This window comes from Chlorocebus sabaeus, chromosome 20, assembly GCF_047675955.1.
Source record: "Chlorocebus sabaeus isolate Y175 chromosome 20, mChlSab1.0.hap1, whole genome shotgun sequence".
Taxonomy (NCBI): Eukaryota; Metazoa; Chordata; class Mammalia; order Primates; family Cercopithecidae; genus Chlorocebus; species Chlorocebus sabaeus.
Window position 1 is genome coordinate 38,665,498 of NC_132923.1, and position 23,599 is coordinate 38,689,096.

General features: G+C 36.6%; 1 protein-coding gene across 1 annotated transcript in view; it reads left to right on the top strand.

Annotated features, from left to right (window-relative positions):
* Positions 1-5,319: 5,319 nt before the first annotated feature.
* Positions 5,320-23,599, top strand: part of DPYD (dihydropyrimidine dehydrogenase) — an 844,938-nt gene continuing 826,658 nt past the window's right edge. The window contains exon 1 of the mRNA XM_007977863.3: positions 5,320-5,479. Within this exon, the coding sequence (XP_007976054.3) occupies positions 5,441-5,479 (39 nt within the window). The 5' untranslated portion in view covers positions 5,320-5,440. The remainder of the gene's footprint in view (positions 5,480-23,599) is intronic.

A 23,599-nucleotide genomic window follows, 5' to 3' on the forward strand; every position in this document is an offset into this window, starting at 1 on the left:
CCTAAACAAAGACTAAAGAAAACATGGCATGCTTATCTCTGCAGCTTCACCCTGGGTCACTCTTGCACTAGTTGCTTAAACTCCAGCCATCAGGGCCTTCTTTCCGTGTTATCAGGATATCTCTGACCCTGGAGCTTTTAGGCTTTGCTCTCCTTTCCTGGAAGTCTTTTAATAACCTCCTTTTGCCCTTTTAACTCTTACATTGTCCTTTAGGTCTCAGCATTAAGGCCATTCCCTCAAGGACTCCACTGATTTCCCAGGACCCTCTACTATAACAGCCTTTTTTCATTGATGTTGCTATTTGCAGTAAATATATTTTTGTGTGATTATTTTGCAAATGTCCATGTCCCCAACTCATCTGCAAAGCGCAGGAGAATAGAGTTCACTTTTATTTTGCTCATCACGGTACCTCTAGTGTTTTTCATTGAACCTAGCATGTGTTCGGCACATAATTATCAGTGATAAGAATGAGTGAACAAATATAGAAATATCTCATAACAATGAAATAAATGATGAGATTTTAAAATATAAGTTAATTTTTATGTCGAGGCATGATGATAAATAAGCATGTACATTTTACATGCAGTATAGTCTATTCAATAATCAACATACAACGGTAACAATGAAGCTTAGGTTCACTAGGAAGCAGACTTTGCAATAGAAATGTGTGTGCAGGAAGTATGTTCATTGTGTCATGCTGTCTGGATGAGGCCCAGTGAGAGCAAGGAAATAAAGCAGAATGGACAAAGGGAGAAGCTGAACTCTACTGAAGTCCCAACATATGTCCCAGCTAATCCCTTGAGGGACCTCTGAAGGTGGGATGGCCCCTAAAGGGTGTCTTGAATTGAGGTAAGGGCCCAGCCTTTAAATTCCCACATCAGCTGCAATTGGATATCTGCTACCCCAGGAAACGGCTTGAACTTTGAGTGAGATGGCTCTCTTAGCCAGGGGCAATTTCCAGAGAGGGACTCAGCCAACAGCTGTCAACCACTAACACTCCGGGGAGCTGAGAGAATGAGTGCCTCAGTTTTGAATGGGTTGGGGGATGGGTGGTGATCTGTGAAGCACATCATAACATCTGCTACAGATAACCAAAAGGGACAATATATACTTTAAGGCAAGGATATGAAGAACTTGCTCAGATGTAAATGAACTAGAAATTAAAAAACAATAAAATTCCAGCAATAAAACAAGAAACCACTTTAAATACCAGCTCTTGGATTTACGTCAATTTTTGATGGTGAGAGGAAACCAACAAGGCCAAGGAAAAGACCTCTAAGTAGTGAGGCAAATTATTTCAGGGGACATTCATTCTAAAGGATGGTTTCCCCACCAATTTAAGTTAGGTAAGTCTATAAACGTCCCACTGACATTCCTTTTTACCCAAAATTTTTCATAGGCAATCATGCATTAATAGCATTTTTCTAGAACGTGGGCATTGAAAGATTATATTTTTAAATTTGTAATATTTGATTTATATGACACTGTGCAATTTACAAAACACTATTGCATACATGCTGACATCTGACTCTAATAAAAATCCATTCAGCTAAACCACTCATTCAAAATCACTAAGCGGCAATTTTTGTTTTTCACTTAGTGGCTAAAGGTTTGTGGTAATAGACACAATGTATTTATTGTCCACTGAGATGTCATTGATGCTTATCACAGTGTCTGAAACAATTGCACTCAATAAATAATTGCTAAATAAATTTATGGGAGAGGTTTGAAGTTTCTCCATGTTACCTGTGCTTTTTATGGCATTTACATAATACATCCTGATATATTGCATAGCTATATATACAATATGATACACATGTTGTTGAGCACATTATACTGTTTGTTCCATGAAATATGAACCAACGTATTCCTTATGGTCTTTTTAACAGGAATGCTGGAAATATCTGGGCCTAACTGATCTTTAGTCATTATCCTACTGGTCAATATGGGTAGGAATTAATTTGGCCCTTGAAAATCAGATAGTGGAAAAAATGCATCTCATGATCATTCGGCCTCTGACTTTTTGAGAGGAAATCATTTTCAAAGAAGTGTCCCCCCCAAAAAAATCTTTTAATGCTAGACTGCAAAGGGAAAATAAAGGCATATGGAAATCTAAATTATTATTGTGTTTCTAAATTTGTAATATTGAATAACTTTTTAGATGTGAAATTAAAGATGACTCATAAGCCCTACTTCTGACTTTGGTAGTAATAATATTCATTTATGTACTGTAAACTATTAGGTCGAAAGATAAGCTGTCTCTCCAAAGCCTACAAAAAATTAATGTGGAACACCTGATATTTCACTGTGCTTCCAGATGGAGGGACAGCTTGACAAATGCCATCATAATTTACAACTTTTAAAAAGTGTGGTGCAAATGCATTTGCAGTAAACTTTAAACAGCTTGGATTATTTACAGGTACAACTGTGTTTAATGTGCAATTTCAATGAATTTAAAATATTATTAGATTCAATCACTGATCACAGAGCATAGGTGTGGCACATGAGCAATGTGATTAGATGCCTTAATTAATATGTCAGAACAGGATACATCTGTTTGATGAAGTTGGGGGGATGGTAAATAGCATTTGAATTTTATATTCGATTATTGACTATCACCGATAAAACTCTTATCTTTGGAAAACCAGTATATTTTGGACTTATCCTCCACGGTTGCTTAGGAGAATTATAATAACAGAAAACAAATATGAAAATACACTGTACAACTCTTAAAGATAAATCGGATTCTTGTACACATAAATGATCAACTGCTAACTGATAAGATTTATGTTAAAGTGTAACCTGAAAGAGCAATAAACAATAAGCAATAATCCCTCCCTGTAGGTTAGGAAATTGGACATTGAACCTGACTGATTAAATTGGAGAAGAAATCATGTGTATTATAATTATACATATTTGTAAATTTATATATGTTTATATGTGCATATCTTTTCTCAATATATACATATGTGTGTATATGTATGTATGTATTTGGGTGTTTATATGTGTGTTTATATATTTAGATTGATAGGGAAATAGATATCCATCTCTCTCTCTCTCTCTCTCTCTCTCTCTCTCTCTCTCCAGGAGGATCTAGAGTAAGTGGGTAAGGTGTGGTTGTAGGGAGATGCAGGAACATCTGACTTTGGAACGTTACTCCATGAAAAGGTAAGTAGTTATTTTGACCCATTTTAACTACAAGTTCATTGATAGGTATTGTGACCTATTTCTTAGCAATAAGCAGGACAAAGAGAATATGTGATGTAGTGAAACTAAGTTTCTAAAATGAACTGCTCAGTGTATACACGAATGTACTCTGTTCATTCAATCACCAAGTGTTCTTGGTGTCTTATGTTACAGTCCTGAGCTAGGAACTGAGTATCCAGTAAACAACAAAAGTAGACATAGGCCCCCTCTTTCTGGAGTTTCCTCTCTAAGCAGAAGACATACAATAAACAAGTGACATTCAAATACATATTTAAACATTTGAGACGTCTATGAAGACGAAATAGAATGAAAAAGACAGAGTGGGTGTGATTCTGTTGGTGATGGGGATAGATCAGAAAGACTTCAGAGAGATCTAAATGATAAGTAGAAGGGGAAGAAGAGCTCCAAGTGGAGGGCAATGTGCAAAGGTAGAGAAGTAGATGGAGGATGAAAAGATTACCTTGTGGTTGGAACATAATGAGTCAGGGCTAGAGTGGCAGAGAAGAGAGGTAGAGCAGGTCATTCAGAGGTCACTAGGGAGTTTGTATTATATTCTGACTGCAATGAACCATTGAAGGATTTATACCATGGGTACCTGGGTGTGTGGATGTATCTTTGTATGGCATGAGCCAGTTAATACTTTTTAAAGCTCAATCTGGTGTGGAGATGAGGTCATAATAGAAACTGGAATACCAGTAGCTTGGACCATGGTGGATGCAGTGAAATGGAGAAATTAATGATTCAAAATCTATTTGGGAGGTTGACTGCTGAGAGTTTGGGCATAGATTAAATGAGGCAAATGAGGATAAAGGAGTCAAAGATGATTCTAAGGTTTCCATTTAACTTTCTAGTGTCACTTAATATTTGATTCAAGAAAAATGTATCCATCTCTTAGTAAGTTCCAGGTTCTGGAAGGCAATCTGACAGTTCAGAGAAGCCTTCTCAACCACTCAAGGTACCCATGCCCTAGCTATTCTGTCCTATTATTCTTTCATCTTACAAGCAGGCATCACATTTTGCTTACTTGCTTATTCTGAGTATAATCTCCATGAGAGTGATGTGTATTCCTGAAGATTATATCCGGAGAACCTAGCACAGTGTCTGTGACTGGCATATTGAAAATGCTCAATAAACATATTTGTTGAATAAAACGATGAATGACCTAATGAAAAAATAATGATAAGGGAAAAATACCTGACTCCAAGGTGTCACTGTCTAGCCAAAAGCATGAAGGAGTGCCGCAAATGTCCTAACAGAAAGTGTTATGGTAGAAGAGATGTGGGATGCATCTAACGGGGGTGGGACGGGAAGAAAAGGAGAGAGGTCTGGAGTACAGAGATCCTCAAAAACGAGGTGAATGTTTTCTGGATTGGGACCAACTCTACAGGAAATCTCTCCCTTTTCCTCAGCAAGCTCTAGAGCAAAAATGAAGAGCAACTTTTCAAAAGAGTTTCACATTTTAGAATAAAAATATATTTTTAAAAATGACCATTAAAATGGGATTTTCCTGCAAAACGACAACCTTGATTATGTACCACCTGCGGCACTTCCTGTATGCTGCCGCGGGCTGTGGATGTTTTTGCTCGCCTCCCTCCCCTCCCCGCAGGGACTGTGAACTCTCTGAAGACCCGTGCTCTGTTATCCTCCACTGCAGTTCAAACCCCGCCCGCCTACTTGGTGGATGGATGGAGGAACATCTACTACTTCATCCCTGAGGAGTTCCTGAAGATGCATTTGCCCCCAGACAATGTATCTACATCTCGCGGGGTTTGTGCCGAAGAAAAGAAAAAGTGCAAGCTGTTGCTTGGAGCGCGGACTGCTTTTACCTTTAATCCCGGGGATCCCTGGTATCTGGCCCCGCCTGCCTAGCTCAGTTTTTAGCAGTTAAGAGAGTAAAGGCCAGTCCCCGGAGCGGGTGCTGTACTCCCTCCCTCCCCCTTCCGCTTGCAGAAGGAAAACAAGCTTTCAGGCTGGGGCGCGGAGCGGGCTGAACTGGGAAGGCCGGACTGCGGCTGCTGTGCCTGGCGCGGGAGCCGCAGGATCGAGCGCGCAGCCCCGCCCCGGGGGCGTTGCCGCCCCGCGCCCGCTCCGCGCCCGCTCCGCCCCCGCGCGGCCGGCCCTAGTCTGCCTATTTTCCTCTCGCGCTCTGGCTGCTGTCACTTGGCTCTCTGGCTGGAGCTTGAGGACGCAAGGAGGGTCTGTCACTGGCAGACTCGAGATTGTAGGCACTGCCATGGCCCCTGTGCTCAGTAAGGACTCGGCGGACATCGAGGTACGGACTTCGCCTGGTTCGTCGGTGGTGGCGGGATGGTGGGGGGTGCCCTGCTGGTCGGTGCCGGGGAGGTCCCCGCGGCCACCGCGCCCTGGAGAGTGAGAGACGCGGGAAAGTTTCCCCCGTGGGAGATCTGCGGGGGAGGCGGAAGAGCGCGGAGCCAGAGACCCGCGTGGGCAGGCGGGGAGCGAAGGGGAGGACTTTCCGCAACTGAGGGGGTGCCCTTTGCGTCGGGACCTGTTTACTTCGAAAGAGATTTCAGGAATCATGTCTTGTCCTGCCCTGAATGTCAGTGACTGAAGAAGCACCGGAATTCCAGAGAGGTGGACTCTAGGGGGTAGGAGCTCCCGTTTCCCACACGTTCTACCCCTTCACCTCCTGTATGTCGTTTCTGGACACCTCTCCACTGCCCCCATCTCCAATAGCTGAATCCTGCTATTTGCAAAGGTGAAGTATAGAAATAAAACATCTGTGTGTCAGCTGTAGCAGTCGCCTCTAGCCATAGTATTATTTATGAAATAATTTAACATGGAGAGAGTGGAACAAAGTATTCAGAACATGAAAAATGCAGTGCCTTCAGAAAAACAAATTGTATTTTTCTCTCCTCTCAACGGTTTTTGATTCCCTCTTGCACTCCGTTTCTGTTAAAAAGAAAAAATCATCCTTTTTTTTTTTCCTGTAAATAAGGTCCTACCTGAAACGACATGGCATTGCCTTTCTCTCTAGTACCTTAATACATGCGATGAAAATGATTTAATTATAAACAGTGATTTTACACATACTAAACCAAAGTCAGCACTTTTGAGCTAAGACAAACTGTTTTTTAGTTTTCCGTTTTGTTTGGGGCTTTTCTTTATTTGAGTCTTCTACTCTGGTAGAAAATTATGTGTGTGTGTGTGTTTTCTTTAGAAATAACAAAATTTTCCTTTCGTCAGTCCTTTTGGCGGTTTAAGTAAAAGTTTTGCAAACCACCTGTTTGCAAAATAGCTGCTTTGGCCACATTTTGCCTCTGTGGTTGAAGAAACTTTATATTCTGGGAGGAGGTAGTCCTGTTTTCTCCAGGCTCCCTAACTTGGTTTGAAACATCATTTTAGTAACAAGAGCCAAAGTGTATTATGTAGACATCTCTAGTTAGTTTACTTTTGGTTTCTGTTATGGAGAGTTTACTTTTTGATATTGAGCAATATGATATATTTAGCAGATATTTGTTCATCTGTGTGCAGGATAAGAGATACTTGTCTTTTTCTGTATTTCATTTAGGGTAGTCTATTCCTTTTTGGTCCTTGTGACTTTGACTTAACTTTTTTTTTTTAATAAGTTGAAAAACAAACTTTTGGCAGTATTACGGCAGTATTGATTTCAGATATCAGAGTTGTCTTAGGATGGGTGGCTTTTGGCTGTTTAATTTCAGAATAGTGTGTTATCTTCTTAACTGATTTCTTTCTCTGCAGTTGTCTTTGAAATCAGTTCTTACATTCTACTGAGGAGAAAGATGCCAGTGAAACATTGAATGCCCAGCTTGATTTCATATATTGTTTCAACTAAGAACATTTAAGAATCACATCCTTTCCACTCCCTCCACTGAATTCAACTTTAGTCCACACGGCCAGTTTGCCTAATACTACTTTTAGTCTAGATTCCTGGTGTTCAAACACCTTCAGCTGTTATGTAGTTCATATGTGCAACACTTTAATCAGTAACATCTTTCATCACTCACAGCACCTTACTTTTCCCTCAAAGTAATACCCGTGATTCATGAGCTGAAACACCATGAAAGAGCATGAAATTAATCATTAAAATATAATGCAGTGAGGAAAAATACATTAAGCCTAGGGGAGCACATTCAAGCATAAATGCCTCAGTTGATCCTCTTGACTCACCAAAGTTCATTTTTGTGTTGAAGAAGTAGAATGAATTATAAAGGCTCAGTTTTCCATCAAATTTGAATGCTTTTCTTGAACAAATTCATTACAACCATTGTCTAGAGATTGATCTGATTGTGATCATTGTTTTAGCTTCAAATACATGGATAAGCAAGTAATATTTTTAAAATATTGGTATGAAGCAATTAATGAATGTGATAAGAACACATTGATAAATGTGAAAAGTACTTGACAATTGTTAAAAGAACAGAAGGTGATAACAACCTACTCTAATAGTAACTGACTTTTCCCTATGAGCTAACTACAGAACCTCATGTTTCAGTGAAACAGCCAAGAAATATCTTTGTTTCTGGGGGAAAAGTTATTGAGGTATATATAAAGGTGCTTTGTGTGCCTATTTCATAATTTCTAGTCTGAATCTAATATTCCATCAGGATTTGAGGGTTAGGAACATGGAAAACAATCAGATCACCAAACTCCATAGCTGGAATATCCATGGACTGGGAGATAGGCAAGGATAGGATGTGTTACTTGTTGATAGGACCTAGCTCATCTACTCAGAATTGTTGTTATTGTTGTAATCATAGAAGTTGCATGAAAAATCAAGTTTTTTTTCAGATATATTAATGTGGTTCAGAGCCTGGCTTCTGAAACCGACTGCCTCTGATTGAGGTCTAACTTTAAGCTGTGTGTTTGGGCAAGTTACCTACCCTCTCTGAACTGCACATGGAAAATCTGCTAAGGAAAATAATAATAGTAAGGATAATCAACAAATGTCATAAGTTGACATCTTGTTGGAAAAAAAGGCCAACATGTTAAAAAATAAAGATAACAGAAAAATATATCTTATTCTCAGGAAAATCACTTCCAATGAAATGATTAGCATTTTAAAGTCCATTAATAGTACTTATATGCTTTTAGAAGGTATTTTGCTTTGTGAGCATGCTGTTTGGATACAGTCTGAATTTTGTCAACGATGACTTTAATACAGACTCTCCTGGGATTGTTTCAAAGAAGGTTAGAGTTGGACGTTGGTCACTTTCCCAGGCCTCAGCAGTAACTTCACAGTACTTCATTCAGATTGAATTGACAACCAGTGTATTGTGAATATCTGCACATTTGAAAGGAAATGAGAATTATTTTGAAAGAGTTCTCTTTTGTTCAAGACCTTGTTCCCCTCTACTGGCAAGGATAATGAGAATAGACTTTGAAAGCATATATCTAAACGAAAATGTATGCAGCTGCAGCAAACTTTTAACTATTTGAATACTAGTAATTTTGATAAATATTTATAGCCAAACCAAGTTGCTATCTGTTACTCTACTGCTCCCACAGTCACAATCACAAGGTCCATCCCTTGAATTATCAGTTAGTGAATGTTAGAGGGTTATAAACTCAATTCACATTTACCCTGAATGAAAAGGGGATTTTAGTCCATTGTCCACAAAATCAAATGCATTTTGAGTCAAACAGAAATGGTTTCTGAATTGCTGATACTATGACTTCTATTCTTTGAAAAGGTAATTGGGAATTTTCTGTATGATTAACTGGGAAAATGAGATTAAAAATAGCGAATTTGGAAAATAGAAGCCTAATGGGAAAGACTTGGAGAAAGTGGACTTTACAAATTTTGCAACAAGAAGAGTCACGGGTTATGAATTGGCAGAGATGGCAAAAAAATTTTCAGAACACCCTTTATCATAATTGCCTTTGCTGCTGGGGAGGAAGAAGAAGAATGGATCCAAAAAAGATAATAAAGATTCCACTTTACAGAAAGCCATGAGTTGTTTGTTTATTTAAATAGCAATGTTTTTACTGAATCTCTAAGTAACAGTCATTTCTTTTCTCCTTCCTTTTATTGATTGGGCACTGCAGATCTTATGGAAATGTATTCTTAAATAATTAAGACTTTTAAAGCTTTAACTTTTTAAACCTATTTTGTGAGTTAGAGTTGTTGAAAACATGCTTGTACTTCCTACTTTAAGCTGTTTTGTGGGACATAGTTTTACTTTAAAGTGTTTCTCCTTTCTTAGGAGTTTAGCTGGACGGTAGAAATGTTTCTGATTATCTGATTTGAGGAGTCACTGATTCTAATGGTAGCTTCCTGTAGTTTTAAGGTACTGCATATTTCTATAGTTGAGCGTGTTGATATGTATTTCAGTGCAGTTCTTTAAAATAGAGATGGGGGGATCTCAGTATATTGCCCAGGCTGGCCTTATACTCTTGGGCTCAAGCGAACCTTTCAGCTTGGCCCATCAAAGTTCTGGGTAGTTTAAAGAAAAATTCTATCCCTTGAACATGAATTCAGATGAACAGTTTTGGTAGTTCAATTAAAATCTGTGAGATTAATGACTAATGATGGATGTTGATGGAGGGTGATTTTTAGATTGGATCTGCTTAGTCTTAATGATAACAAATGATGTTGACTGATTGCTTAATTGTAAAGTGCTGGAATTCAGTAGCCTCCTTTGTTACATTCTAGAAGAAAAATTCACTTTAAAAAAGATGAATATTAACAGTAAGGAATTGATAAGGACACTAAGAAGATCTAGAGTCAAAATACTGATTCAGTTATGGAAGATCTTTAAGCAATCATACTTTTCTTTAATTCTTTGAATACAGCATCTTACTGAACTCTGTATAAACTAGCAACAACACAAGGGCTGAAAGCTGGAACTCCTAGTAAAATAAAGATGTCTGATCACTGTGGGAGAATTCTAATAATTAGCATAAATGTAAGTGATGGTTTGGAACACTAAAACTAAAAGACAGTGAGACTGAAAAAAGATTGTCATAGAAGATCATGACAAAGAAAATCTGATGAGAGATATGATGTAATCCAGGCTTCAGTACAGCTAAAGAGGAGATCAAAAAGTAGGATTGGCCAATTTATTTTTCTGCCTCTCAGCTGTATGGATGCATGACAAATAATGTTGCAGAGCCCTTCAGTCCTTAAAACTATAAAGAAAATTTTATTTTGTTTATATTCTACCTTAATTAAAAATATTTAATAAAGCATTGTAAGATTATACCTTTATCTATAATTGAGACTTTGATTTTAAAATGTGACATGTTTACCTTCTGGACTTCATTTGCTCATAATCCTCCATATCAAGACAGAAGGTGTTTTTGGCCTCAAATATCAATCGTGTGGGTGTTCACTGATATCCTGGAGCCAATTATACTACTGAGATAACTCTTAATAGGATTATGTCTTTCCTGTGGTTTATAATTATTACTGCTTCCATTGCTTTTAATTAAAATGTTACACTAGTAGATATGAAACATCTGCATTTAAACTCAACATATAACTTTTAGCCAGTTCACCATGAATACATATGTATTTATATGTATTGATGTCAGGAATTGAGTACTTTTGTATGAAGTTATTTATTTTGTATTTCCCCAAATCAAGCTTCATTTCATGGCTAGTACAGAAAGAAAACATTGTATTTAAACACACCTGGGTTAAAATCCTGTCACTATCTTATTTTACTTGTATGACTGTGGTCAACTTCTTTCTTGGACTGTCATTTCTTCTTCTGTGAATTGAATTTAATCCTATGTATTTCATGCAATAGCTGTAACGATTAATTGGAGTCACATACACAAAATGCTTCAGACAGCATTTGTCACGTAAATATATGCTTTTTAAATTGGTTACACTTATTTTAAATGTTATTACTGCGTCTATCATGTATACTGTATGAACATCAATTGGCAAGAATTTGTTTTTACTCCAGTAATCAACTAGTGGTATTGAAGTCTGTTAGAATCTATGAGAAAGGGAAGAGTTAATGAAGTTAAAAGAATTATGAAAGAGGTGCATTGTAGATTCATAAATGTTGCATGTATCTATTATGAAAAAGTTACTGAATTAACATTTGTCAATATTATGAGGGAGATTGGGGAGTTTCTGAAATTCAGATCAATTTAAAGAGACCCATTTCATTTCATTTCTGTTTAAAAATATGTTTTTGGTACCGGTTGTACTGCCAGCCCACTGGTGTAATTTTCAGGTGATACAAAGGAACTATATGGCCTAGGTTTTGTTTATACAAGACTATTCACATCTGTTACATAGGTTAATAATATTCAAATCCAGGCTGGCCCCATCCTTACTTTTTTTACTGTGACATAAATATGGATTGATTCTTCTGTGTTTTTCTGAGTGTTTTTGAGACTAGGTCAGGGCTAGTGCATAAGTGACATATATATATATATTTTTTTTTGGCATTCTCATAGAAATGTAGAAGGCAGTTGACATTAATTTTTTCTGAAAAGAAATTCCTACATAATTAAAACAAACCCCTGTATTTCCGTGTGCTAACTGGAGTAAACTTATCTTCTCTCTAAGCAAGCATACTAGCTTCAAACACAATTTTTTTCTAAACTTTTAAACATCCCTAAACACACTGCATTTGCTTATGAATAACTCTTTTAGCTCCTAGGAAAGGAAAGAGTTGGTTGGAGATAACCTATTTTGCACCAGGAAAAGGTAAAGTGTGATCTTACCTAGAGATGGCTCATACATTAAACTTTTTATACTAGTTATAATAATTTCATTTCTTTGAGAATTTTACCTTGGCTACGTAACAGCATTTTTGCTAGACTTTACCTCCATCATAATAATTAAAGAGATAATCTGTATCCCTACCTCCCAGGTGCTTGGAAATTGATATTATAAGCACTTATGAATGTCCCCTTGAGGCACTCTTGACTGGGCCACTTTGAAGAAAAATCTCTTCATCAATAATTAATCCCTGAGGGCCACTTCTCAGGGGACCCACACAAAATTACATGTCAACTCCTGGCCTGATTTATATAGGAGGTGATCATGGATGAAGCTCTGACTGCACTTCCTCCTCCCCCCATGTTTTATCCCTCACCTCTCTCTGCTGGTTCTCCTCCGCCTCCACTCCTCAAAACCCCCAGCACTTTTACTGCTCTCCAAAAACTTTATCCTCCAACTTACAACTCAGTGTACCTACCCAAGATTGACTCACCAGCTAGATCTTAATTTTTATGAAATTCTTTAAGACTGACATGAAAAATTGTAGTATGATAAAATTTATAAAAATGTTACCATGCCTAATGAAAAGGTCATGTGAAAATTGCCAGCAAAATAGTAGAATGTGTATTTACTATTTGTCAATTAAAATGAGTACATTTCCCAAGATACAGGATAAGCCTGGGGATAATTTTTCTTCATGCCATAGATGCCTTGCTCTCTGACCTTGTGGGAATTGTTCAGCCACTGTGAAGTTTGCTGATTCTTCAGTGAGTTTCGTATTGATGAGTCTTTTAAGGATGGTTTGAAATAAAACATGGCAATGGTGAAATTGTTTGGAAATGTGACCTGGTGTGTGATCATATTAAGGAAAGGCAGAGATCTTAGCTCCTCAATTTACAAACTTGGTAGGTCTGAGTGTACTATTTATATCAGCTATGTGAATTTGATATACTTATTCACCTGATTTTAAATTTTTTAAATGTCTGCTTGCTGCCTTTTCTTTTTTAATCTAATGAACAAGCTAAATCTATATTTCACCTGAGAATACAAAAAAAAGTTCAATCCTACTTTATATGGCTGGAGTTCTGTGTAAGGGTGATCTGGAATTAATAAATTTACATTTTGTATGTTTTGGATTATGCTGTCTTTAATTAGAAATTAATACCAGAGATTCAAAAAAAGGAGATGGGACTCTATGCCAATTTCTTCAGTGTGTTTGTTGATTGATGATTGTAGATGAAAACCGTGGCATAAGCAATGGGGTCCCCAGAATTCAAGCTATACTAATCTGACTCCTTGTGCCACAGTGGACCTGAGAGCTTTGCGGGGACTTCTTTCAGATGTCTCTCTATGCCAAACATTGAAGAGTGCTGGGGTAAAAATTTAAACTTCTTCACAGTTCAAAGAAGAAAGGCATTCAGTTCCCCTCACAGATCCCTAGGGCTAACGCGTGTTACCATTCACCACAAAATGTTCATTCCTGTTAACTTTTAGTGTAACCTTAGTGTAATAAAGGTATTAACTTTTATTATGCTTTATTTCCCCGATTTGATTTTTAAATTATTTTTCATGATTATTACAGAAGATTTAAAAAATGCAGAAAACTAAAATCAAAAGTTGACCCCAAAAGTACACAGTCATCCCACTCAAGTCATCCGTGTAATATTGTTGTAGTACATTTCTTTCCTGTGCACCGGGTAATTTTTCCCTAAATACTTTTAGTCATACATAATTTGATATTTGTTTTCTTGTCCTATCAAAAGCATTTCTTCGCATTCTTATTAACTTCGGTTTTAAGTCGCAGCATAACATTCCTTGTGGGTGGAGATATCAAAATGTATTCAAGTCTCCCTCTTACTATCAGGCATTTACCTTGTTTTTTAGTAGTCAGTTATTAAGAACAATGTTTCAGCACAATTTTTTTTATTTGCTTAAAGCATTGTGCTGGAAATACACTTGAGAGTGTTGGCTCAATGATATATAGTGCATTTCGGTTCTGCCCTTCTCACCTGTGTGCTTCAACTGAATTAAGTGTCTTTGAAAATATGTTTTAAAAAAGGAAAAGGGGGCCACTTTGGAGTGCAAAGACAGAAAGGGCAAAATAGAAATGGAACCAATTTACTCATTTGCCTCATCTTCCTAACACTGATTCTAGGTAATAGAACAGGCAGGCATCTGGATATGGTTCCCTTTGATAGGGATGTGATTTCCTTTTAACTCAGGGCTGATAAAAGCATTTCTTTCTAGAGAATGGCTTGACAGCCTGCATGGTTCCTTATTTTTTCCGCCCTGGAGAAAAGGAAGAGTACGGTTGAACCTCAGGTTGTTATCTTGGATGGAACATTCATAAATCTCAGATTGTGGTCGTGAATGGATAAATCTCAGGTTGTTATCTAGAATGAGTAAATGTAATACTAACTGCAGCTGTCTCATCATGTGATGGAAACTTTTATATTATCCCAGCCTTCCCACCCTCACCCCAAGAACAGACCACTCTGGCAGACCAGATTCTCAAAGAATTATTTTATCCTAGCCTGCCTTTATTTTAGAAGTATGGGTTGTCATGTGTGTGCATGTGCATATGCACAAGCATGTGTGTGTACATTTTCCTTTTTTTCCTTCCTGGTACTCAGAGAAGAAAGGGTCCATGAGTGTAACTACTTTTGACTCAACACTTTTTTCTCCCACATACAAATTAAATGAAGCAAAACATACTTCTTCCTCTGCTGTGTTATCCAAAATGACTCTTGATTTTTGCTACATTTTAAAGCTAAAGTTTACTTGCAGCCCAAACTCCAGACATTGGTATGCTCAAGGCTCCGTCTTTTCCGAAAGAGATAAAAACATTTGCAGAGAAAAATTGGTATGTGGCTCATGAAAATGACTGCCCATCACCCCTTCCATTCCAAGACTGGACAGTAAGAAAGAAAACTAAAACATCCTTTATACTTAAGATCACAATATTACAGGATCCTAGAAGGGAATCATCAATGGTAGGTATGACTGCTTTAAGGATTTGAAATATTTTCAAGTTGATGTCTACATGGTACTAATTCATAGAACTGCTAGTAGCTGTATGAGTATGTATAAAATGATACCCTTTCAAGTGTTAATAAGAATTATGTTTTTTTAAAATAAACAATTAGGTGAAAATTTTGTCTGATTGGTTTAATTTGCATTTGTTTGAATATTGGTAAATTTTAAACATTTTTTCCACATTTTAAAATATTTTGGGTTTTCTTTTAAACAAATTATTTTTTAACAATATTTTAATGTAAGAGTAAAATAAGAAAAAAGTAAATAAGAATACAAATAAGAAAAGTAGAAGTATAACAAATTTTAAGAAAACTAGATGCTAATGTGTCATAAAATCACAACAAAATAAATGTTATATTGGAAACATAAAATCTACCCAAACTAACCTCAGATAAATTCAGAAACAGCAGTACACTGATAACCTCAGTCCCTTATAATATTTATTGATAATGAGTAATAGATAATTAATATTTATTCTGATTATAGTGAAAGGACAGCATAGATTTGTGGTTAAGAGTATAGGCTCTGGAATTAGAGTGCTAACGTTCACATCCTAGCTCTGCCAGTTACTAGTTTTGACCTTGGCAAACAACTTAAACATTTTATGTTTCAGTTTCCTCATTTGTAAAAGTGGGGATAGAAATCATACCTACATCACAGGATTGTTGTGTGGTTGAAGAAAATACTACAGATTCGTCCTTTTTAATAGTTCTAGCATGTGTCAAGTATGCACTTAATATTAAGTATTAAATTATTAATAATGGCTACCACCTATTGTTTTGACTTCAGTGACTTTTTTAAATCTCTTTGACAATGTTATTTTAGTCTTCTTTAAAACACAGAAACCTTACTCTTTTTTTTAAATCTAAAATATTAATTTTTTCCTAATGTGCTAGGCACTGGTCTAGATGTTGGAAACACATTTTCAAACAAGATGGAAAAGAATTCTGCAGTCAATAAAATTGCATACTAATGGAGGAACAATAGTAAGAAAAAATTCTTTAATTTACAGTAATTTCAGATAATTCATGAGCTTTTGTAAAAATAAACAAAGAAAATGTGATGCAGAATGGCTAGTAGGGTCTTTTTTTACATGGTAGTCAGAGAAGGCCTCCCTGTAGAGGTGACCTTTGAACTGAAATCTAGAAGATCAATAGAAGTGTGCTAGGGGCTTTTGATGAAAAATGAAAGTAAATCAAAGAAGTGGGATTGAACTTAGTCTGGTAAACAAAAAGAAGTAACAGGTGTGGGGGACACAAATGTAGTATGTAATGGCATTCAGTTTGAAATCACTATTGGATAGCACAGTCAAGATATCACATAGGCAGTTGAGAGTAAGCTTTTAGAGGTCTGTAAAGAAGCCATAGCTGGGGATAGAAATTGAGGAATTATTGACATAAAGATGTATTTAAAGTCTTTAATACTTAAAGACAGCATAGCTCGACAAGGGACTGAGGACTTTGGGCATTGAGAAGAGGAGAAGATAGTCAAGAAACCAAGGAAGGAGGAAGGATGTGTATGTAGTCAACCTTCTTATCTGCTGTTGAGAGGATAAGTTGAGGGCATAAAGGTTTCTTTTAACTTGTTAACATTGAAAAAGTGTGAGCTTGACAATAGCCACTGGGGAAAGAAGCCTAATAAAAATGGGTTGAGAAGAAAATTGAATATGAGGAAGTAAGACAATGGCATTGGGAAATGCTAGAGAAAAGTTTTCCTGTAAAGGGGAACAGAAAATAGGGAAGTAGCTGTAGAGGGATAACAGAGCACGTATATATGTTAAGGGGAGAGTTGCCGTAGGGAAACTAGAGTTGAAGGACATAGAGGGGATAATTACTTGTATAAAGGGATTCTTTTGGTGAGAGGGAACAGGATTGATAATACAAGTTTTAGAATAGGTGGTGAGACAGAGAGGTGACACATTGGGTGGTGGAACAATAAATAAGTTCCCTCTTCTGATGGATGGTTTTAATTTTCTCAGTAAGAGTATGAGGCAGATTTTCCAACTGAGGGCGAGAGGAAAACAGGCTGTAAAATTTTGAAGAACAGGTGAAAGTATGAATAGATTTTCTGGAAAGTAGGATAATGAAAATAATAAGGAGGTATAGAAGTATAGTAGGATTGTTAGGCAGTATTTGTTTTCTACTTGATACTTGCAGTCAAGAATTGAACATGAGAGCAGTGAACATAATTGTGGATTATTCTCCATCCACTTTTCACTGCTTGGGTTCAGGCAAAGAAGATGTAGAGATAGGTTTAAGTGGATTAGTTTTGCTTGAGCAACAAAGTTGGAGTGAGAGAAGAATAGGGAATTAAGGATGTTGTGAAGAAGTCGTGACATTGTATCCTGGAAGCTGATCTGAGGGAAGTCAGCATAGGAGAATGAGAGGACTACTGAAAACACCAGTGACATGCTCCATGGATTGATGGTTTCAGTAAGGTCAGATAATTCTTGGAAAGTGGAATGTTGTTGGAGGTACAGATTGGAGTGGTATGTTTGAAAGAAAGCTTTTAGTGGTAGTGCGATAATCATGGTAAAGTCAAGACTATAACCAAGGGTGATGGTGGCTGCAATGGGGTGGAAAAACAAGAATTATTCGTGGTGAGATGGTGAGTAAAAAGAGGCAGGTGCTAAATGAGCCAAGAGTCTGTTGAAGTCACTAAGACTGGTGTACAAAATAGAATGGAGTTGAAGACATAGAGAATTAGATGTTAAATTCTCACTGAATTTGGGTAGAGGGTGTGGTGGCAACCACCTTGGGTTGGTAGATGACAGAAGCACTGAGTTATAGGAAGTAGAACACAGAGGAAATATGATGGGAAGATACATAAGAAAGGACAGCCAGGCCAGGTACGGTGACTCACCGCCTGGAATCCCAGCACTTTGGGAGGCCAAGTGGGGTGGATTGTTTGAGCTTAGGAGTTCAAGACCAGCCCGGGCAATAGGGCAAAACCCCATCTCTACAACACACACACACAAATTAGCTTGGTGTGGTGGTGCATGCCTGTAATTCTACCTACTTGGGAGGCTGGGGTGGGAGGGTTGCTTGAGCCTGGGAGATGGAAGCTGCAGTGAGCCATGATTGCACCACTGCACTCCAGCTTGGGCAACAGAGTGAAGCCTTGTCTCCAAAAAGAAAGAGGGGAAAAATATACAACGATAGCCATATGACTATGGAGACAGTGATTGGAGTGATGGATCAACCAGCCAGAGGATAACAAGGATTGCCAGAACCTAGAAGAGGCAACAAAAGAATTCTCCCCTACAGATTTCAGAGGAAATATGGCAAGGTTGACACCTTTACTTTAGACTTCTAGACTTGAGAATGGGTGAGGCAATAAATTTCTGTTTTAAGCCACTAAGTTTGTGTAATTTTTTTTTAATGGCAGCCTAAGAAAATGAATGCAAAGTTTGATGTGAACTGCAAAGGAGCTGGGGTATTTGTGGAAGGAAGAAAGGAAGGAAAGAACGAAAGAGGAAGGACAAAGAATGTAAGGAAGGGAGGGAGGAAGAAGCAGGGGAGGACCTCAGATACTTTGATAGTAGGAACAAATGAGACTGGGGATAACTAACATTTGTAAGAGACAGTATTTATTAAATTCAAATTCGTAGTTTAAGGAAGTAATTGAAGTTGACTATTCCTAAATATGAAGACTCCTAAATATGCTATTAAAATCCTAGTTCCCTAGTTCTGGCACTTTTGAGCTTTGTGAACTTAAGCTTATTTCCCCAGCTATAAATTGGAAATCATGATCCTTGTTCTGTTTATCTTACAGTGTTGTTGTTTGGTAGAAATACATTAAGAACAAATGCAAATGTAAGCTGTTATTATTATGAAGTTGCTTAATTTACAGATATGCACAGTCTTTATATGAAGGGAAAATATGTTTGTTATTAAATATGGAAAAGAACCAAGTAGATAATTTTTAAAAACCCACACTAAAAATTAAACACAGTAGTTCCCCTTCATCCAATTTTTGCTTTTTGTAGTTTTAGTTCTGAAAGTATTAAACGTAAAATTCCAGAAATAAATAATTCATAAGTTTTAAATTGCATGATTTTAGGTATTGTGATGAAATCTTGCATTGTCCTGCTCCTTCCTGCCCAGCCCATGACTCATTGCTTTGTCCAGCCAGGGTCTTCACACTGTGTAATCTCCCTGCCTGCTAGTCACTTAGTCACCATCCTAGTTCTCAGATGACTGTGGCAATATTGGAGTCCTTTGTGTTCAAGAAACTCGTATTTTACTTAATAATGGCTCTAGAGTGCAAGAGTAGTGATGGAGGCAATTCATATATGCCAAAGAGAAGCAGTAAAGTGCTTCCTTAAGTGAAAAGGTGAAAGTTCTTAAGGAAAGATACAGAGATTGCCAAGATCTTTGGTAAGAATGAATCTTCTGTCCCTGAAATTGTGAAGAGGGAAAAAGAAAATCTTGCTAGTTCTGCAGTTGTACCACAGGCTGTAAAAGTTACAGCTACAGTTCATGAGAAGTGCTCAGTTATGATGGAAAAAGCATTGAAAACAGAATATATATGTAGGGTTCAGTCCTATCTACAGTTTCAGACATCCACTTGGGGAGTCTTGGGACATATCCCCGTGGATTAGGGTGGACTCTTGTATATATTTTTCCAAAGTTTAAGTTACCAACAAAACATATTATTCAATCACTCAATTTTATAAGTAATTTTTAAGTACTTCCTGTATTTTGGGAACTATATTAAGTACCATTTAGAGTCTGGTTAGAAAGATAAATGCATCTCCTCTAATTGTGCTTTTGATACAGAACAGAAGATGAGGCAAATTCACCAAGAATTGTATATCAAGACAGAAAGTCCTGAGTACTTGGGGATGATGATTCGGAATTATGGTGTAAGAGTTAAAATATGCGTGTTATAAATTCACATTCATGCAACTTAATAATTTAGTTTTACACCATTATTTAGATTATATTTAATAAATGATAAAGAAATTCATATAAGTTTTGTTACAGTTTCCCTTTACCTCAATATCCAGTAATTTAGGGGCCAGAAAATGAATTAGGTGATCACTTTCCAAGGACAGGTGGAGGAAGGCTGTCCTGGCTGAAATGGGTCAGGTGCAAGGCAAGTGTAAGTACAGGAGCTGGCAGAGTTAGAGTTAATGGGGATCATTGTGGATCTATGCACTCAGAGCATTTTTTTTTTCTTGTACAGAGCATTTTTTTTTCTCTTGTTCCTTACTTAAGAATATGTTTCCAATCTTAGGAAGATGTATCAGTTTCAGAAGTGGTGAAACCAAGGACAAAGAAAGGTTAAATGGTTTGATTAAAGTCAGTAGTGAACTGAAAACTAAAATCTGTGAATATGAACTCAATTTTACATTGCTGTTTATTCAGACATTAAAATACATGACATGAAAATTAGGAATCATAGAGGTATAGTAGTGGGAAGTCCTTCAAAAGTTACCTCATTTTTCCTGACCGTATGCATTCACTGAGTTTCTCAATAAGATGTTTAATATTCGGTTCTTCAAGGAGTCCTTCACATGTGTAAATGAAGCAAGGTATGAATGGTGTCTAATCCACAGGCCAGATGGTTGGAATGGAGGGAGCTGATGAGATATCATCAATCACTTCTCTACATCATGTCAAATGACCAGTTTTGTCCTTTGCCAGCTACTTTGGCGGCTGATGGGATAGAATCTTTATTTGTTGGGGAAATTTGGAAAAAGAAATAGGCAAAATTAATTACTGGACTGGAATTGGTTTTGGGATTGTATATCGTGTTTTCTTTTCTTAAGTCCATGTACATTTAGATGTGTTATAAAACTGATTCACTGGAGCCCTTGACTGAAGGACATTTTTCTTTCTACTTTATAACGATAATGATGTCACTGTCAAGACAACCAGTTCATATTGAGGACTAAAAAAATATAATGAGAAGGGTATGATCTAAGGTTAATTTTATATTAGCCTAACCCTTGCCCCCTTTTTATCTTTAGTCCTGTATAATTTTGAATTAATTATACTCCAGGAACAAATAGTTAGAGGTGCATATTGGGTAATTATAATTTGCACTACAGTGTTTGAAACAAAGCATTTCTAGTCTAGTTCTCAGTTAATCTGAAAGTGAAATAAATCCAGGATCTGTGACATTCTTTATCAATTCTAAAATAGTATACTTCCATAAAACATATGTTGGACTTAAAAATAAATATAAATTTAGGTTTGGTAGCTTTAATTGTTTAAGTCAACTTTCCTGGAGAAATTAAATTACATTGACTATGCAAGTGCCCATGCTATTACTCAAGATCAGTAGTGCCTTTTAATACCCATGGCAACTGATTTGGATTAATATGGAATTTTGAATACAAACTGTAAAGGAGTAATAACAACTTTCAATAGGTTCTTAGTTGGAAAATACCCCTATTATGAAAGATGGATTAACAAGAGAAAAATAAACAAGTTGATTAACATGTATATTTCACAACTACATGGGAGATACCCAGAGAATGAGTAGTTTTCCCAGAAGTGGTTTTGAAATAGCACCTTTGACAAAGAACAGTACGTTTTTAGAGAACTGAAAAGACAAAGGATGGCAATTTGAGGAGAAGGCAAATACATGGCAGACAAAAGTTAGTAAAACTTGTTAATATAAATTCCTCTGGTACTATTGCTAGGCTGATAATGGTCTAAAGCTGTCTTTGGTGGTTAATCTTTTTTCTTCTTGGTAGAGAGGGGCGCAGGATACCATTTTCTTTGTAAATCTATCTCCTGCTTTTAGGCACATAAAGGGAGGACAGAGAGCTCTCCTATGGTTCTTCTTAACTGCCTTCAGTGCAATAACCCTTCATGTTTTGGGAAGGTATATTCTGGTCTCCCACACTTCCATTGTGATTAAGATATTGTCACTGAAATGTTATGATTACCTTGTCACTCGGTGGATCCTGTGTAATCATTTCTGAATTATTCCATTGTTTTAATAATGACATCTTTAAGCGTGTTTAATTTCCATCATGATAGTACATGCATATCTTAAACATTTAAAAATAAACAACTTTAAGGAATAGTAGTTCTATTCCTCCCAGTGACATGATGGTAAACTAGTAAATGGGAGTTGGGGGAGGGATGGTGCAGAGAAGGGACATCCTGATTTGTAGCCCTTCCTGATCATTCTGGGGTAACTGCAGCCTCTGTTGATGATTTTAAGCCCTCCCTAAGAATATGGAGTTGGAAATAGATGTTAGCAATCCTCTCTCCAGTGCCCACTGGGTCTAGCTTTCTCCTCACCCCTCTCCATCTTCTCCTGTTTCCCTTTCTAGAAGCAACACTTTAGCTATTTCTCTTTTAATTCATTTGCTAGTAAAATTCAAATTTTTATTCAGCCGTCAGATTTTTGGACAGTTAAACTGTTGTTGTTGGCCATTTGCCTAGCAGTCTTGGAAAGGCAGCTTTTTAAAAGGCTGCCTAAAGTTTGAATTAACATTTTAAAACTCTAGATATTTGGATTTCCTAGTTCCTCTAGTATAGTTTGAAGTAATTTACAATTACCAAATAGTGGGCCTGAACGTGAAAAAAGATGAATTGTAACGTAGTATCAACAAAAATTTTCCAAGGAATAGTTTTAAAAAGATACTGTTGATACTAAACATATTTATATGTTAATACATAATTAATAACCAAGGACATTTTCTCATCCTTGTCCATTTTAGATATTACTTTGCTAGACCAACATGTTTTACTCATTTCAAGATTCTGGTTATGGCAAAAACTCGAATTTGGATTTGATAGTCAGAACTGATCCATAAATTGTGAGAAACACCATTTACATATATTTCTAAAATTCTCACATGCTTCATCCAGCTCTATAACCTGCATTTTAGGGGGTTATCATTCATTTGCATTAAAACTTTTAAAAATAAAAATGCATTATGTTCAGTAAAACACATTTTAAAGCAAAAGAAATCGAAGCTATTTCATTCTTTGTGATATTGTTAAACATAGATTGTTTCTAGTTCTTTAAGTTTTAATTTTGCTTCATAGTAAATACTATAAGCGATGTATTAATTATCAAGTCTTTTCTTAAATCTTAAGTGTGTAAATATTATGAATGTTGCTCACAACCCATACTGTTTGTAATTAATTGGCAAACTTGTTAATTTCCATCACAGAAGTCTTCTATTAAGTCAAATTCTCTTGCATGCCAGTCCAATAACCTTAATTATGATGTAATATTTATCACCCTTTGGAATAATGTTTGTATCTTTGAGTAAGTTTTAAGTGTTAGGAAGGTTTAAAGAAAGCATGGAACTGTGCAGTGATGGGAGGTGCCTCTTTTTAAACACCTGGAAGTTATTGCAGTTATTTAGATTGAAATGGGAAATAATAGCTGATTGTTTCCTAGTGGTATGCTCCATTTAAGAAAAGTCTTAAAAGGTAGATTGTTGTGTTTAGCATGCTCCTTTTACAAAATATTCTATGAATAAAATAATAAAGAAATATCATTAGAATCTGAATGTTACTAATTTAATGAAATTACCACTTATTATGTAGCAACATACCCATGCTTTAAATTTTTTTCAGTCTGAATTGGTAAAGTGACAGAGAAAGTGTAGGAAGCATTGTATTAAAGTGATGATGATAATTTACTTATCTTTGAGATGAAGAATATTTCAGTGGAAGCAGCAAACTTAATGATTAAAGAATTACTTGA